At 45.0% G+C, this 14501-nt stretch overlaps 1 protein-coding gene across 6 annotated transcripts in view; it reads right to left on the minus strand.

Annotated features, from left to right (window-relative positions):
• Positions 1–520: 520 nt before the first annotated feature.
• Positions 521–14501, minus strand: part of AFF1 (ALF transcription elongation factor 1) — a 199450-nt gene continuing 185469 nt past the window's right edge. For all 6 annotated transcript variants that reach the window (XM_084881675.1, XM_084881677.1, XM_084881678.1 and 3 more), the window contains 9 exons: positions 13195–13295; positions 12198–12441; positions 11511–11602; positions 11242–11299; positions 8561–8709; positions 7914–7985; positions 7379–7516; positions 4934–5136; positions 521–3776 (listed from right to left, as the gene is read on the minus strand). In XM_084881675.1, the coding sequence (XP_084737801.1) occupies positions 3655–3776; positions 4934–5136; positions 7379–7516; positions 7914–7985; positions 8561–8709; positions 11242–11299; positions 11511–11602; positions 12198–12441; positions 13195–13295 (1179 nt within the window). In that variant the 3' untranslated portion in view covers positions 521–3654. The remainder of the gene's footprint in view (positions 3777–4933; positions 5137–7378; positions 7517–7913; positions 7986–8560; positions 8710–11241; positions 11300–11510; positions 11603–12197; positions 12442–13194; positions 13296–14501) is intronic.

Genomic DNA, 14501 nt, shown 5'->3' on the forward strand with positions numbered 1-14501 from the left:
AAAAAAAAGGCTCAGGAAAAACCTTGCATCGGTAGATTCTAGATAAGACCAAAAACAAAGAGGCAGCCCACTGGGGACGGGAAAGGAGCAAGCTCCACCGTCACCGACATGCTCACAGCCACTGCGCGACTCACTTCCCAGGAGCAGGTCTTGATGTCTGTGTTTCTAAAAGAAGCCCGAATATTCTTGCAAGACCAAAATACTGCTCATCAGTGGTAAAGAGTGCAATGGATGAAGGGGCAAAAGTTTTTAAAGGTTTTGTGTAGTGTCTGGGAAATAAATCCTTAAGAAAAAGGCAGGCTCTGTGGTGGGTGGCAGGGAATCAAGCCCAATTTGATTCATTTACCTTAAGATGAACCAGTACACCTCCAACTTCATGAAGCAGAAAAGCCAAGACCCACGTAACATCTCAAAGCCATGGCAAACCAAATACAGCATCATTCCAAAATTAGGTGTGGTCAACAAAGGCACAATAAATATATCCAATTCAACCAGCTTCTTATTCTTTGGGTACACATGCACACACACACACACACACACACACCTCCTTTCATCTATCAGAGCTTAAGAGGTTTTTTTATAGCTAAAAATTATTGAACAAGAATCATAATAAAATAGTAGGCTCCTGATCTGACTAACATTAATATTTAAGGTACCGATTAAGGCAAGTTTTCTGTCAGAAGGGGGTGGTTTTTAGCTTTTAAATATCCTGAGATCTGGAATTAAAGGATATAGAACAAGGGAGGTAAGTGTGATCCAATTTGTCTAAGGGAAATAGCTAAACATTTTGGTCAAAACATCTATAAAATAAAGGTTCTCTTGTTCAAAGAAATCAAGATGCTTTCTTTCCCATTCAATTGTGATTCAATCAGATTATCAGTAAGTCCTTCTCCCGCTGCAGTTCCAGTCCTGGTAATAGGCCTGCGGGACCCCAACTCTTCACCACGGCTGGTGCCCACACTTCCACATTCTGAACCCAGGGCCACCTGGTGGAGCTCAGTGAAGGGTTTTCCGTTATTTAGCAGGGCCCTGAGCCTGGCTGAAACCTCAAGGTCAGCCATCCTCTCCAGACAGGGCAGAAACAGTCATCATTTTTACAAGGTAAAGTTCTTCCGCTTCCTAATGAAGACAGGAAGCTGTAGCGCCAGAGGCAAGACTTCACTCACCCTTCGCTCGGGACGTTCTGTTTGCCTCGCTCTGAGGCGTGCAGTGCGACTGTTATAAGAACTTCACAGGTGCAAAGGCTTCATTTCAGACCCAGTCCTTTCAACTGTCTACCGCAGTACAAACTTTGCCTTTTGGAATGTAAGCGTGCAGCAGAAAGTGCAAATGTTTTACATGGCCTCCTGACTTCTCTCTACATCCGTAACAGCCAAAGGACTGAGGAGCATGAAGGGTCCACCCTGCACCTACTCAGCCCACGATCCAAACCAGCGGGTGCCATCCCCTCAGACCTCGCTGATCTAAACAGTCCAAACTGATCTCTTCAAAGTCATTTGTTTTTCAAGGGACAAACACAATTTGAAAACCAAGGTCAGGGGAAAACCCCCGCAAAGAATAAGGCCACGACACAGCAAGCATGGGCTGACAGATCACATGGGAAACTCCCCAGTCCGGGGAGCTGGCGGCGTGCTGACAGACACACACACCCAGCCGTCTGCACAGACAGAACCTGCCCCTCCAAACGGCCGGGGAGCGGTGCGGGGAGGGGCAGGACTGGCCACGGGGGGGGGGGGGGGGGGGGGGGGGGGAAGATGATGTGAAATAATGACATATACCTGATTCTGGGACCTTGCCTCCCACATGGAAGAGAAGCACACACAATGTCACAGCACACAACCTACCAGGCAATTACTGCTCCCTTAACAACAGGGTGCTTTTCAAAAGAGCCATTTAAAAAGGGCCAAGGCTTTACTTCAGAACATCAAGGCCACACATGAAGTTCCCATGCTCAGACATTACTGCTGCTGCTAACACTCGGGCTTTAACCTAAACACGAGGCAGGTTCATGGTGACAAAAGAACGGGCTGGGGAGACAGTAAGGAACAGGCACACGCTTCACACCGCAAGTCAGGCGTCTCCCATCGTCCGCACACCCCTTCCTGCATCGGCCAGGTTACCACGCAAGCTCCTACAGACATCCTGCGGACCTTACTCCTCAGTATAAATAAAGGTGGCATCCACTCCCTTCGTCACTCATAAATAAATAGGAAAATGTCAAGCATGCCCGGTAGGAGACAACATGTAGAGGGGCAGGATGGGAGAAAAGCCAACGGCAGAAAGAGCACTCCTCAGTTTTGATGTGTGTAGATTCCACCTCTAGAAGGGATAACAAGAATGGGCTTTTAAGAAACACTGCACTCCAAATAATGCTTCCAATAATAGCCTTCCGAGCGTCTACAGAAAAGAAAATCTGTGCTTGCGGGTAAGTGGGAGCTCGGACGGGTTCTCTCGTTCCAGGTCACTCCCGCACCGGTGCGGTCCGAGCGGGGGGGGGGAAGGCGCCGCTGCCCCTCAGCCCGGCACACCGAGCCGGCGAGGACACGGAGGGAAGGCCGGGGGCTTTTCCTAAGTCTCATTAACCCCCCTGATCTCCACCTCCTTTCAGGGAGTACATTTCCCCTGGACAACTAAGGGCTCTGAAAGTCTAGTTTTGCTATAAATATAAAATAATTCGCCGCAGAAAAATATAGCCTCTTTAGTAGATTTCATTTGTCTTTGTTCACTGACAAAACAGAGTTGGCTAGACAGCATGAGTTACCGCATGGCTGTAGACCACAGGCCAGCACCTCCAATTCCAGCTCTACTGAAACAAAAATGAGAAAGCCCTTCAGCCAGCTGGTCCTGTGGAGGTGTCGGCACCCTCTTCCCCAGGGTGGGAAACCCCAAACGTGGTCGCAGCCGCCTGCCTGAGGGTGAGGAGGGGTGGGAAGGATGGCCGTCCGCCTGCTGCCCGTGCTGTGTCCTCCTCCTCCCACGGCACCCAGCGGTCAACGCCAACCCGGCCACGAAGGCACCGAGCTGGTGAGCGTGCAGTACTTCAGGCGATTGGGGGAAGAGGAAGCTCCAATGCTTTAGATTATGACAATACTTGGTATTATCACAGCAACTGTGCACGAGCAGAAAGTGGGGTATATCGAGTCCTTCACAATTTCGGTTTTATAGATGACTGTTAGAATTTACAAAACAAATTATTTCCCCCATAAACCGAAAAGAAAAATCATCCACAAAACCCTACCCCAAAATTCACTGTTAAAAACATTTCCTTCTTGGAATGGACTTAGTGTGGCTGCTGAGATGACGTGAATTTGCTTCTCCTCGTTTCATTTGAAACTCGCATCCTGCTGGTTAAGAAAATACGGAAATGTTTCTAGACCACACATATACCCCTTTTAGGCTACATTGCACTCTGTCCTTCAGTTAGGAAAGGCGGAGATCATGTATGAAGCCAGCCTCCTCGCTCCTCCTTCTGCAGAACCATCGTGCCCGGACAATGACCGCACAATTCTTGAGAGTTTAAGAGGACAAATGACCTGGCCTTCTCAGGTGCTTCTCTTCTCAAGTTTTGTCGTCCTGAGACAAATGTCTGGACTGTTTTTGAGGCTTCCCATGTGCAAAATAGTTCCCAAGGCATCATATCAACCTGGGCCTCCGTTAGGGCGCTCTGCTTCCTTGTTTCAGCCACTGGAAACCCTGCCTCGTGTAGTGCACCAGGTCCGCCAAGCTGCTGTTGAGGGCCAAGGTGCACACGCTTGTGCTGAGCTGAGCAAAAAACTCTGCAGAGGAAATAAAACCACAACCACATAAACACACTCGCATGCAGGAGAATAAAGACGGCAACGAAGAGTCAACTGTTTGGGTTGGTTCCAGAAATGATCCCCAAAATAGCATGTACTTCATCTCTCACAGTAAAACATCACCATCGAGTGTAATGGCCGCTCACTCTCCACATTGCCCCACTAGCCTGGAAGGGTAGGCCCTGGGTTCTGTTTTAGGGTTGGATCCATAATGCCCAGCACTGGAGAACACCCGATTAATATTTTGGATCAATAGAAGCATAAAAAACACACAACATGTTTAAAAAGCATCTTTAGCTCTGTTTTGGCTTAGTGGATAGAGCGTCGGTCTGCGGACTCAAGGGTCCCAGGTTCAATTCCAGTCAAGGGCATGTACCTTGCTTGTGGGCACATACTCAGTAGGGGTGTGCAGGAGACAGCTGATCGATGGTTCTCTCTCATCAATGTTTCTAACTCTCTATCCTTCTCCCTTCCTCTCTGTAAAAAAAAAAAACAAACACCAAACCCAACAAAATATATATATTTTTAAAAAGCATCTTTAGTTTGCTAAGAAATTAAGTTCTAAGAGGCTGTGAGGGAATTCAGTGGCCACAGCCAGGAAAAACTATGGAATGGCACAGACCGGGCATTTCCATGTAAGCATCAGAGTGGACAGTGGCGCGGCACGCACAGTTCCTCTGTCTACAGCGTGCCCCACCGACTCCCAGTCCTCGGTTTCCCCAAAGCCTTCGTCTCACACGAGTTTCAAGAGGCTTACTTATGCCACATTGCCTGTGCTGTCGCTAACCATCTCTCGTCACACTCTGAGAACAAACGTTAAGCCCGGTACCTAGGCTGTGCTCCCTCACACCTCGCACTGGCTGTGCCCTTGTGCTGCCATCTCATCCAGGCTGAAATGGCAGCACCAGGACTTCCGAAGGGCAAGGTGCTGACGCCACTTCCAATTCAATTTTGCTAAGATCTGGCGACACAAATTTAGTTCCATGCTTTGGGGCTCAGAGAAGAACTGGGCCTAGGCTATGAAGTGGAATGGAGAGAATGTGAGCAGAGTGAACAGGTACACAAAAAATGAACCCAACCTATACACAACACGATTCCCACCATGCCCCAGAAGTTACCACCGCAGAGCCGCTTACCTTTATTCTTCCTCGTGAGGACCTCGGCCTGTTCCCACAGATCGACGGCGGCAAAGATGTGGGAAGTGATGGTGATGTAGGAAGATGTCATGCTCTGGATGCTGGCGGGGATCCCGCTGCCCCCCACACTGCCAGCGCCAGCCTGGGAGCCCACGGAGCTGACAGAAGGCATCGGAGAGCGAGGGGACGGTGCGCCTGTGCTTCTGGAAGGTGGAAGATCAGAGAACTGGTGAATCACTAAACCCGCAAGTGGCAGATTTCTTGCCTCTGGAACCCTAGGCCAAGACACAAAGTTTCAGTGTGTCCCAGCCAAAATGACAGTCATTTCTTTAAGGTCACAGAGACATCCTTCACCTTTAGCAGGAGTTTGGGAATTTATAAAACACAGGGAGATGGGACCCACCAAACGGATGGAGGCCAGGTGTCCTCACGAGACTCAGAATGAGGAAGGCAGGCCTGTATTCTGAACCTGCTTCCCCATGCCGTGCACAGCGTCCATTCCCTAGGCCTGAGTCCTTTCCTCCCCACCCCACCCCACCCACTATTCCTGGGAAGACAACGCTGCCCGTGAACCTGGTCTTTATCTCTTTATCTCTTACGCAGGCTCTTTCACTGGCTCAGGGACCATGGATGGAGCACCTGCTGTGCCTGGTGTTCTTCCAGATTGGTGGGTACACCACGACTTGCTGTCTGCCACTGACCTTGATTCTTTGCATTCATTTATTAACTTATCTATTGCATTTCTCACATTCCACACTTTTCTGTTTATTCCTTTTCCTGGGTCAAGGCACTTTGAAGGCAGGGACCATGTCTTACTAATCTTTGCATTTGTAGTACTTAGCAGAGTAGGTGCTAAGAGCAGGCCCTTGAGAAATATCTGCTGAATCAATGAATGGCTGTAGTACCGCTATGAGGAGACCAGGGAGTGTCATGTGCCAGGGGATTCATGATGTTCTCTCTACTGTCCCCTCTCGACTGTATCCCTGCACATGCAAGTTAACAAGTGCTTTGAGTGGGTCAATGAGAAACACAAGTGTAGTCACTTCGACCTCACAGATATAAGCCGGGAAGATGTCAGCAGCAGTGACCTCATGCTGTGCCCCTCCTGCCCCCTGAGCTGCTGGAGCCCTAATGCCCCCGCTGAATGGCATTCATAGGACAGGAGTGGGAGCATCGTGAGTGCAGTGAGTCTCATCTGCTCTGTTTACTGCTGTGTCCCCTGTACCTAAAGCAAGGCTTGGCACAAAGAAGGTGCTCACTGGCTGGACAAATAGGAAAAGAGTTACCTCAGATAATGAGCCTGGCCATGTATGAGCTTAGAATGCCACCTAAGAAGTGGAAGTCATGAGAATCTCAGAGGCAGGAAGTAACTTCTCAATCAGGACTTTTTTTTTAAGAGAGAGGCCACGTGGGAATCTCTTCCTTTGAATGTGCAGGAAATGGGACAGTCTTCTAGGTGACAGTCTTAAAATAGCAAAGCCTCTCAGAACTGGGAAACTTCAAGGAGTATAACCGAATTAAAAACACAGGCAGTCCTCAGGTTACGTGGGAGATCCGTTCCTACGGCGTGACGTAATGCCATTTTGGCCGTCAGTCAGAAACCACCTCCATAAGCACCTACGTCATTCACATGGAGCACATACACAGCAGCAATGAAGTGAAACAGTAAAAAATATTTAAAAGAAAGATAACAATTTCGGACCTTTACTTGTGACAAGTAAATAATAAAAAACATAAAGCACATATGTACATACATAGAAATGAGGGAACATACATATATATAAATACTATTATATATATGGTGACATAACCATGAAATGACGTAAGTCAAGTCCGATGTAACCTGAGGACTGCCTGTACTAGGAAGTGCTACAGGGAAGAAAATTCTATCTTCAGTTGCACAAGGATTGGTTTTCAGTATCTTATGGCACAGGTGAACAGCTTCAGTTCAAAAAGTGGGTGGAAATTTTAACTAGAGACAATCATGTTCGTCCTTAATATCACTGCTATGGGTCCTGGGAAAGGCTGAGGGCATATATTTCTGGAAAGTTCTTGTTCACTGAAATTCCAAGGTGACATGTCCAGAGGGACAAGGGACGTTGGCTGGTTCTCCTGGCTTTGCCTCTAGGTGTGTTGTGGTGTTAGGCATGCCTACATACCCCCCCCCCCCCGGTTTTGTGGGGTTAGACATGCCCAAAGATCCTCTCAATTTTGACCCTATAGTTTCTACAATTATCTTTTTATGTTACCCAATCAGCAAACATCTTGATTTAAATTATTCCTCAAAAAGTAGAAATAATCAAATGATCTAGTTAAGGAGAAAACCAGCATATAGATAAATACAACTTTCAAAAAGGTTAAGTCAGATGTACACACAAATGGTTGCAAAAGCAAGAGGCAAATAATAAGACAATACCGATAACTGTAAGTTAGATGTATCATTACCTTGCAATGCATGGAGAAGGTGCCTGGGTAACTTTGGGAGAACTCTGGAAGTGATCATTAAGAGCACGAGAATACTTTATTGCTCTCTCCTTTTTACAACGAAACATTGCCATGTTCAAAATGGACTGACAACGCATGCTGTGAACATAAACAGGTGGACGTCAGACAGCCATCGTACCCTTTACAACCTAAAGAAGACTCTGGGCTTTATCTACATGAGGAAGGGTATTGTAAACATCTTACTACACTCTTCAGTCAGCAGAAACACACAAACATACAAGGGTATCATTTGAGCCACCAGATCAAAGTATTACTGAGTTATTAGTATGGCAGTAGGTACCATTTCATAAAACTTATCAGTGGGGTTAACCCCTGGACCTTAGTATTTTATTGATCTCCTTTCACTGTAATTTCCATGCTAAGCAAAAATTTCAAAATCTTTTTTTGTACCAATAAAAGATAGAAAAGCAACAAAAAAAAAAAAGAAAAAAAGAAAAAGAAGTGTGATACTATATAACACAGAAAAAGTACTCACCATAAAACAGCAAATATTTTCTCTTGTGTTGGTGCTGTGGGGTCTGAGAAGGATTTTAATGACATGATGGATCTATAGGGAAGTATAAAGATAGATCAGGTTAAACAAAAACAATTGGAAAATCCCTGACACAAAGACATCTCATTATGTCTGTCTCGGTTTTATATTGATTTTTCCTGAAGCCGTCAAGCCGAGAGCAATGCAGAAAAAATGAGGCTTTAGAGCAACAATCCAGGCCACTCAGAAAACTAGGTGAGGACACGTCTCTTCTCTGGCCGTCCACCCGCTTGACTCCAAGTAGACGTGTGTCCTGACTGAGTCCCTTGTTGAAATGCAGATAATAAAGACAGGAGCTTAAACTGAGACGAGAGGGCGTCTGATAAGAAAGCCAAACTGGAAAAACCAACCTCTCCCTGAAAGGTTTGGCATTTCACGGGGCACTTGGCAAATGATGGGGCTGGCTCTGGTTCTAGCATTCATCTCTAGACTATAATTTTAGTTCAGGACAAGAAAAACGTTTGCGGATCAGTAACTTTTTAAGGCGCCCCTTTATTAAGCTGTCTTTATACTAGGTTCAAGTGGATTATGGCAATAAAGGTGAGGAAAGAGAAGTACTTAAGAGGATGGCAACATGACTGGGCACTTACTTAATGAGGTCTTCGGTTTCAGAGTACACCGAGAAGGCCGACTTGGACGTGGACTTGGACACTGGGCTTTCAGACTCCATGGCAATCCCACACTCAATGAAGGACAAGACGGCTTCCAAGTACTTAAAAGCCTTCCCAACCTTGTCCGTCTGTGGAAGAACAGGTCATTGTTAGGCCAAAGACAGCCTTTTATTTAGCTTCTCACCCACCTTCTTCACTGTAATATCCCTCACGGTCAGAGTCTAGTTGTGGCTACAGAGAAGTGTGAGAGCAAACCACACTTCTAAACAGGGCTAAAAGCCTGTCGGGTCTGACCTACTAAAAATGTTCTTTTAGTAGGAAAACAAAATTCAGTAGGAAAAAGAAAAAGAAAACAATTTTGTGTTAGGATGATGCTCTCACAACCTTAAAACGCATATTCAAACTAAGGCAATGAATCTATAGTCCCTTTGTTATTAATCGTGTCCCTAATTACTCATTACATAATTTTCCTGAGGAAGAAAATTTTCTACACTTCTAGGATAATGCAGACACAATTTCTTTGTATGTGTTGAAGTTTTACCTTACAATAAGTAGAAAACGTTATGTTTTAGGAGCATCTTAGATGTAATGTCAAACAATAATCGTTTCATGTATCCTAAAGCCCAACAGGTGGCTGGCTCTCCTTTGCAAGTCGGGGCTAAGTGCATGCGGCTATCCTCTGGGCCAACAGGGATAAAACCCCAGACTCCCTCTCTCACTCCTTTTTAAATTGGACAAAACTGACTTGACTTTTTTTATCTAAAGAATCTTTATTGTTGATCCAAGAGTCTCTTAAAGGGAATATAAATGAAATCGGATATTGGTGACTACACATTTTGTTACAACACTTCTTACTGAGTGCAACACAGCCAAATCAGCCAAGACCGTGGTAAGCACACGTCTCTTGACACACGGCACATGGACGACGTTATACAAGCAACTGGTTAACACATTTGCAAATTCAAAGTTTTTGCTAATGCTTTCAATTTGATAATGTGGGATATAAAAAGATAGTGGCATCAGCAAATAAAGATGGTATTTGGGGCTGATAACCCCATGAGGCTAACGATGCACATCTATTCCACCTGTAATAGACTGCATGCGTCCTGATACAGTGTTAAAGTGGTAGAGGTCTAATATCTTTATCACAATGAATATAATGTAGAAGTGAAATGCACTCCTTTCTATTCAGTTGTGCACTTGACTATTTGGAATGCGAAATGGACATCTTTAAGATACTGTGCAATTAAGGGAGAATATTACAAATAGGCTGTGCATCCAGCTTTGTGTCCAAACTGGCCTACTTTGAGACTAAAATGAGACATTATTATTACAATGGGACTCAACAGACATAGATCGGGAATGTTCTGGGCACACTGGGATATATGGCCAACTTCTGTGGGAGAAGATGTGTGTATGTACAGACTAACTGCAAAACAAAATCAAAGTTCCCTAGAGAATACCGGTACTTCCTGGTTTGAATAATGAGGAAATCTAGTGCTTAAAATGCCCGATGTCCAGACAAGTTTTAGGTAACTGACAAAGTACTGACTAGTTACTACTTTTTTAAAACTCAAAAGATTCGTACAGCCCTAGCAACAACCTGGGAATTGCTGAAAGGAAGGTGGAAAAGACACCCCTGCTTGGCCCAGCCTGGTCCTCTGACTCACACTCAGGCCATCCCATACAGGGCCACCTTAGAGACAGGGCCTCAGGGGCTTGTCTTTGACCCCCTTGTAGCACCCAGCACGGTAAGGACTCCAACATTTTGTCCCAACAAACGGGGACCAGCCCAGCCCTCCCAACCTGAGAACAGAGGCCAGTCCACAGACCAGGGCTGCGAGCAGCCGGCCACAGCCTTGATGGCCACCCTGGTCAGACCTGATTCAGTGCTCTGTGGGCCTCCAGAGTGTGGGGGCAGATCTGCATGTAGAATAAAGGCAACCCACGCTCTGCTCCGGCGGTACGAAGTTCAACAGGTGATATGTGTCGGGCTTAGGCTTGGGGAATACGTTCCATTAACTATGACAAAGGGCACGTACTACTCAATTAGACTGCAGCAGAGATGCAAAAGCATATTTAACTGGGTATGTGATTAAAAACAAAACCTCCCTTCCGGAAAGTCCACAGCCACAGGCGGAGCTCACTTTCTAAAGTATGTTTACCAACGTGCAGTCACTGCCTTCACCTTAAACTCCACCTACTGGCACCGGTCTCCTGGTCCCTCTGGTCAGTCCTTTTGGAATGACTTTAAGATCATTTTGGAATGCAAACAGGCTGCCTCACCTTTCAGAACATCTCAGGGTGAACACAAATAGTTCGACTTCCAATAGTTGGACTCATTTTTCGTATCTAAAGAATTGACTGAGCGGGACAAGGGAGCATTCGGGTATTAAACACAACACTGCCATTCATTTAGATGTAAGACTTGTGACTAGGTACTTTGTGCATTTGCCCATGACTAATTAATGGAGTCCAAGAAAAAAACTTCACTAAGAATCCCTTATCCCTCACTAAGATCCTGCTGATCCCGCTTCTGTTTGGGCCAATGACAGCATCCCTTTCCCTGCTATATTTAGTGATGTGGAATACAGTAGAATGAGATCACAAATATTCCATCAGAAGACATTCTACCAAGTGGATAAAGAACCAAGACTGACCATTAACTCTGCTTTTTGCTTCAACTTTTTTGCCTCCTTCATGTGGAGATCTGCTTGTCTGAAAGAGAAGGAAAGATCAGGGTAAATCATATGAACCTAAAATTACTAGGCTGGAGCAAGATGACTGAAGGAGACTGAGATGGTGAAAAAGGATGGAAGGAGGAGGGCAAAGAAGAGGGAGGAGCAAAGAAAAGGAAAGGAAAGGAGGAAGGGCAGAGGGAGGAGAAGCGGGCACATAAAGGATAAGAAGGAAGCATCTAGAATCTTACTTGTCCAGCTTCCCGGGAGGCTTCCCTGGTTTCGAGTTACCATTTGGCAAAGAAGGCACTGGAAAAGGATTTGTGGTATCTCCAGAAGATCCCTTTAAAAAAGTCATTTTACAGATCACACTCTAACATTCAGGATCACTGACCTAGACTTACCATCCCTTAAATTAGCCCAAAATAGTTCCCCCAAAAGGAAGTCTAACACTGTGAAATTTAGGTTGGCACTTTCCCAGCTACATTAACGTTTTGACTGTACTGGGACTAAAAAAGATATAGGACAAAACTGTCCATGAGAAGAGATAACCAGCAAAGCCAAATGTAACATGCACCCAGGTTAACAGAAAGAGGAACTTGTACTTGAGGAAAGTGGATAATTTTCCCCCATTACAATAAATGAAAGTACCTGAGATCAAATATTCAAACCAGGGTAAGCATTTCTTACTACGAAACACCTGACAGAAAATTAACACAAAACATCTATTTGGGTATTTCACTTCTGAATCACTTTAAGAATAAACTGACACCTAAATGTTCATATACTTTTACTCTCCCTCTAAAGAGTAGAACTTTAAACACAACCTCATTACAGCCTTATGAAGGGATGAGTAGCTCTGAAGTACCATCATTAGGAACTTAGCCAATGTGGGGACATAACCACATCCACCTTAGAAAACGCGGCTGCCCACGCACCTTGGGTTCTGTGGAGCTTCCGGAGCCCTTCCCCTCGGCTTTCCTGCGCTTGGGGACGGGGGAGTCCTTATGGCTGCCCTTGGTACCACTGGCACTTTTGGGAGAGTCCTGGCTACAGGCATGTGCTTCCCGCCGTGGCCTCTTTTGGGCGGGCTTGGCTGGCTTCTGGGAGGATGAGGACGAGGAGGACACAGGGGTGGGGGGAAGCATTTCCTTCTTCGAGGGCTCCGAGGGCCTGGCTGTTCTGGAAAGGAACAGCACACAACGCGAAGTTAAGGCAGAACACGAACCATGTATCTTAGCTGTTTAGTTAAAAAGTCACAAGGCTGCTGACAAAAGGCTAAGATATCACAGAGCGTGAAATCCATCGCTGTACAAGGTCACATTTCAGGGACTTTTAAAAATCCAGTCCTATCACTGAGTGATAAATGAAGTTATGTGACCCGTCTAGCTTGCGGTCCTGCCTTCTCCTGGCAAGCCAGTCTACATTAGCTGCTCCCAACCTGCCCCTCTCTCTGAGAGGCAGGCAAGCCCAGCCTCAGCTTTCACTCCGACTCCTTGCTCTCGAAAATCCCTCCTACCCGGGGACATTATGCATTGTGGCACCAAGTCATTTTGTGAAGTAATTCCTTGAACAAATCAGAGAATAATAGTTACTTTTTGTAACTTTGGACAAGTCATTTTCTCTCTGTGTGCCTCAGTTTCCACTTCTGCAAAATAGGGATAACAATAGCACCTTTCTTATTTTTAATTAATGTAAAAATTCATTTAGAAATAAATTCCAGGTTTTTAGGGAATTTCCCACTGTTGAAATACATTGGATAAACCCAAGCTTGCTGCCCAATGAGCTGTTAATTCCTAGAAGGTCCATGTGATGAAAGCAGATGGAAGCAAACTCGGCGCATCCTCAGAAGGAGCTGAACAAGTGCAGCCTTCACACATCCGACACAAGAAGACTCGCCCGCCTTCCTAGGCTGCTCCTAATCTCTATACTCACTTCGTCTTAGAAGCTTCTTTGTGGGAGGATGACGATGACTGTGATTTAACCTCTTTCTCCAGTCTGACTTTCTTGCTATCATGGTCTCTCTCTGCTTCACCCTATGATTGTAATATAACAAAGTAAATTGTTACAAGCATAACTATACAGGCAAAATAGGAAAAAAATACATAGCAAAGGCAGTGAGAATAATTAGACTGTTGGAGACATCTGTCTACACACACACAGCAACCTTCTCAGTACCTACCCCGTGTGCGTTTTGGGTGAGGGAGGAAGGCAATCTAGAGTTGATATAGTAACCTGTGGAGAGACCAGGCTTTGCACGAGGAAGGACTATTCATACGCAGGAAGGGGAGGGTGTCTAAGTAATAGCTAATAAGAAGAATATAGTAGACTTCATTGTAGTAGACACAGCATTGCTACTCTCCTAAATATAAGAGAATCAATAAAACATGCAGATTCACATCAAGTAACAACCGATAGTTTTATGAGTAAGGTTCCTCCCCTTCTTTCAAAGAACCATCCACTTATCTACACTAATTTATTGATCATAATAAAATTAGGAGTGGGGTACTTAAAGCTTAGCTTTTCTTCTAATGAAAAAACAACAATAGTATATTGTTGAAAATGAAACAGGCTACAAAAATCCTGTTTAGATAGCTTATAGACAAAACCAGAAAGGCATAACAAGAAAGAATAATTGTTTTGGGATTCAGCTAACTTTCTCTTCCATTGATACCTGTTCTTTTATTTATTATTATTAATTTTACATCCTCACTGGAGGATATGGTTTTATTTATCTTTAAAGAGAGAGGGAAGAAGGGAACAGGGAGAAACAAAATAGGGGAAGAGAGAAGGAGACAGAGAGGGAGAGAGAGAGGAGAATCAACAGGCTGCCTCCGTATGCGCCCCATGCCTAGGTATGTGCCCTGCCAGAAACTTGGACCTGCCACCTTTGGTATGCAGGACAACATTCCAACCAACTGAGCTGCCTAGTCAGGTAGATACCAGTTTTTTCTTCTTTTTTTAAAAATACTGTTTTTGCCTCTTTCTCTACATATATAGTAATATATTTTTTAAGAACTTTGACAGAAAATGAAGAATTGTAAATATAATTTTAGTGAGGGAAGAGTGATGAGAAGGGATATATATTTCCACCAAGTTAAGCACCTCAAAACATCCCTCTGTACCAACTAAAGTGTGAGATAATGAAACATTAAGAGAACAAAGAATTCGTCATGGCAAAAGTCTTCTATGTGCTTGTGCTCCCCTGTCCACACGCTCACCAAGTTTACAAAAAGTCTACA

This window comes from Pipistrellus hanaki (genome assembly GCF_964339955.1).
Source record: "Pipistrellus hanaki genome assembly, chromosome: 1".
Lineage (NCBI taxonomy): Eukaryota > Metazoa > Chordata > Mammalia > Chiroptera > Vespertilionidae > Pipistrellus > Pipistrellus hanaki.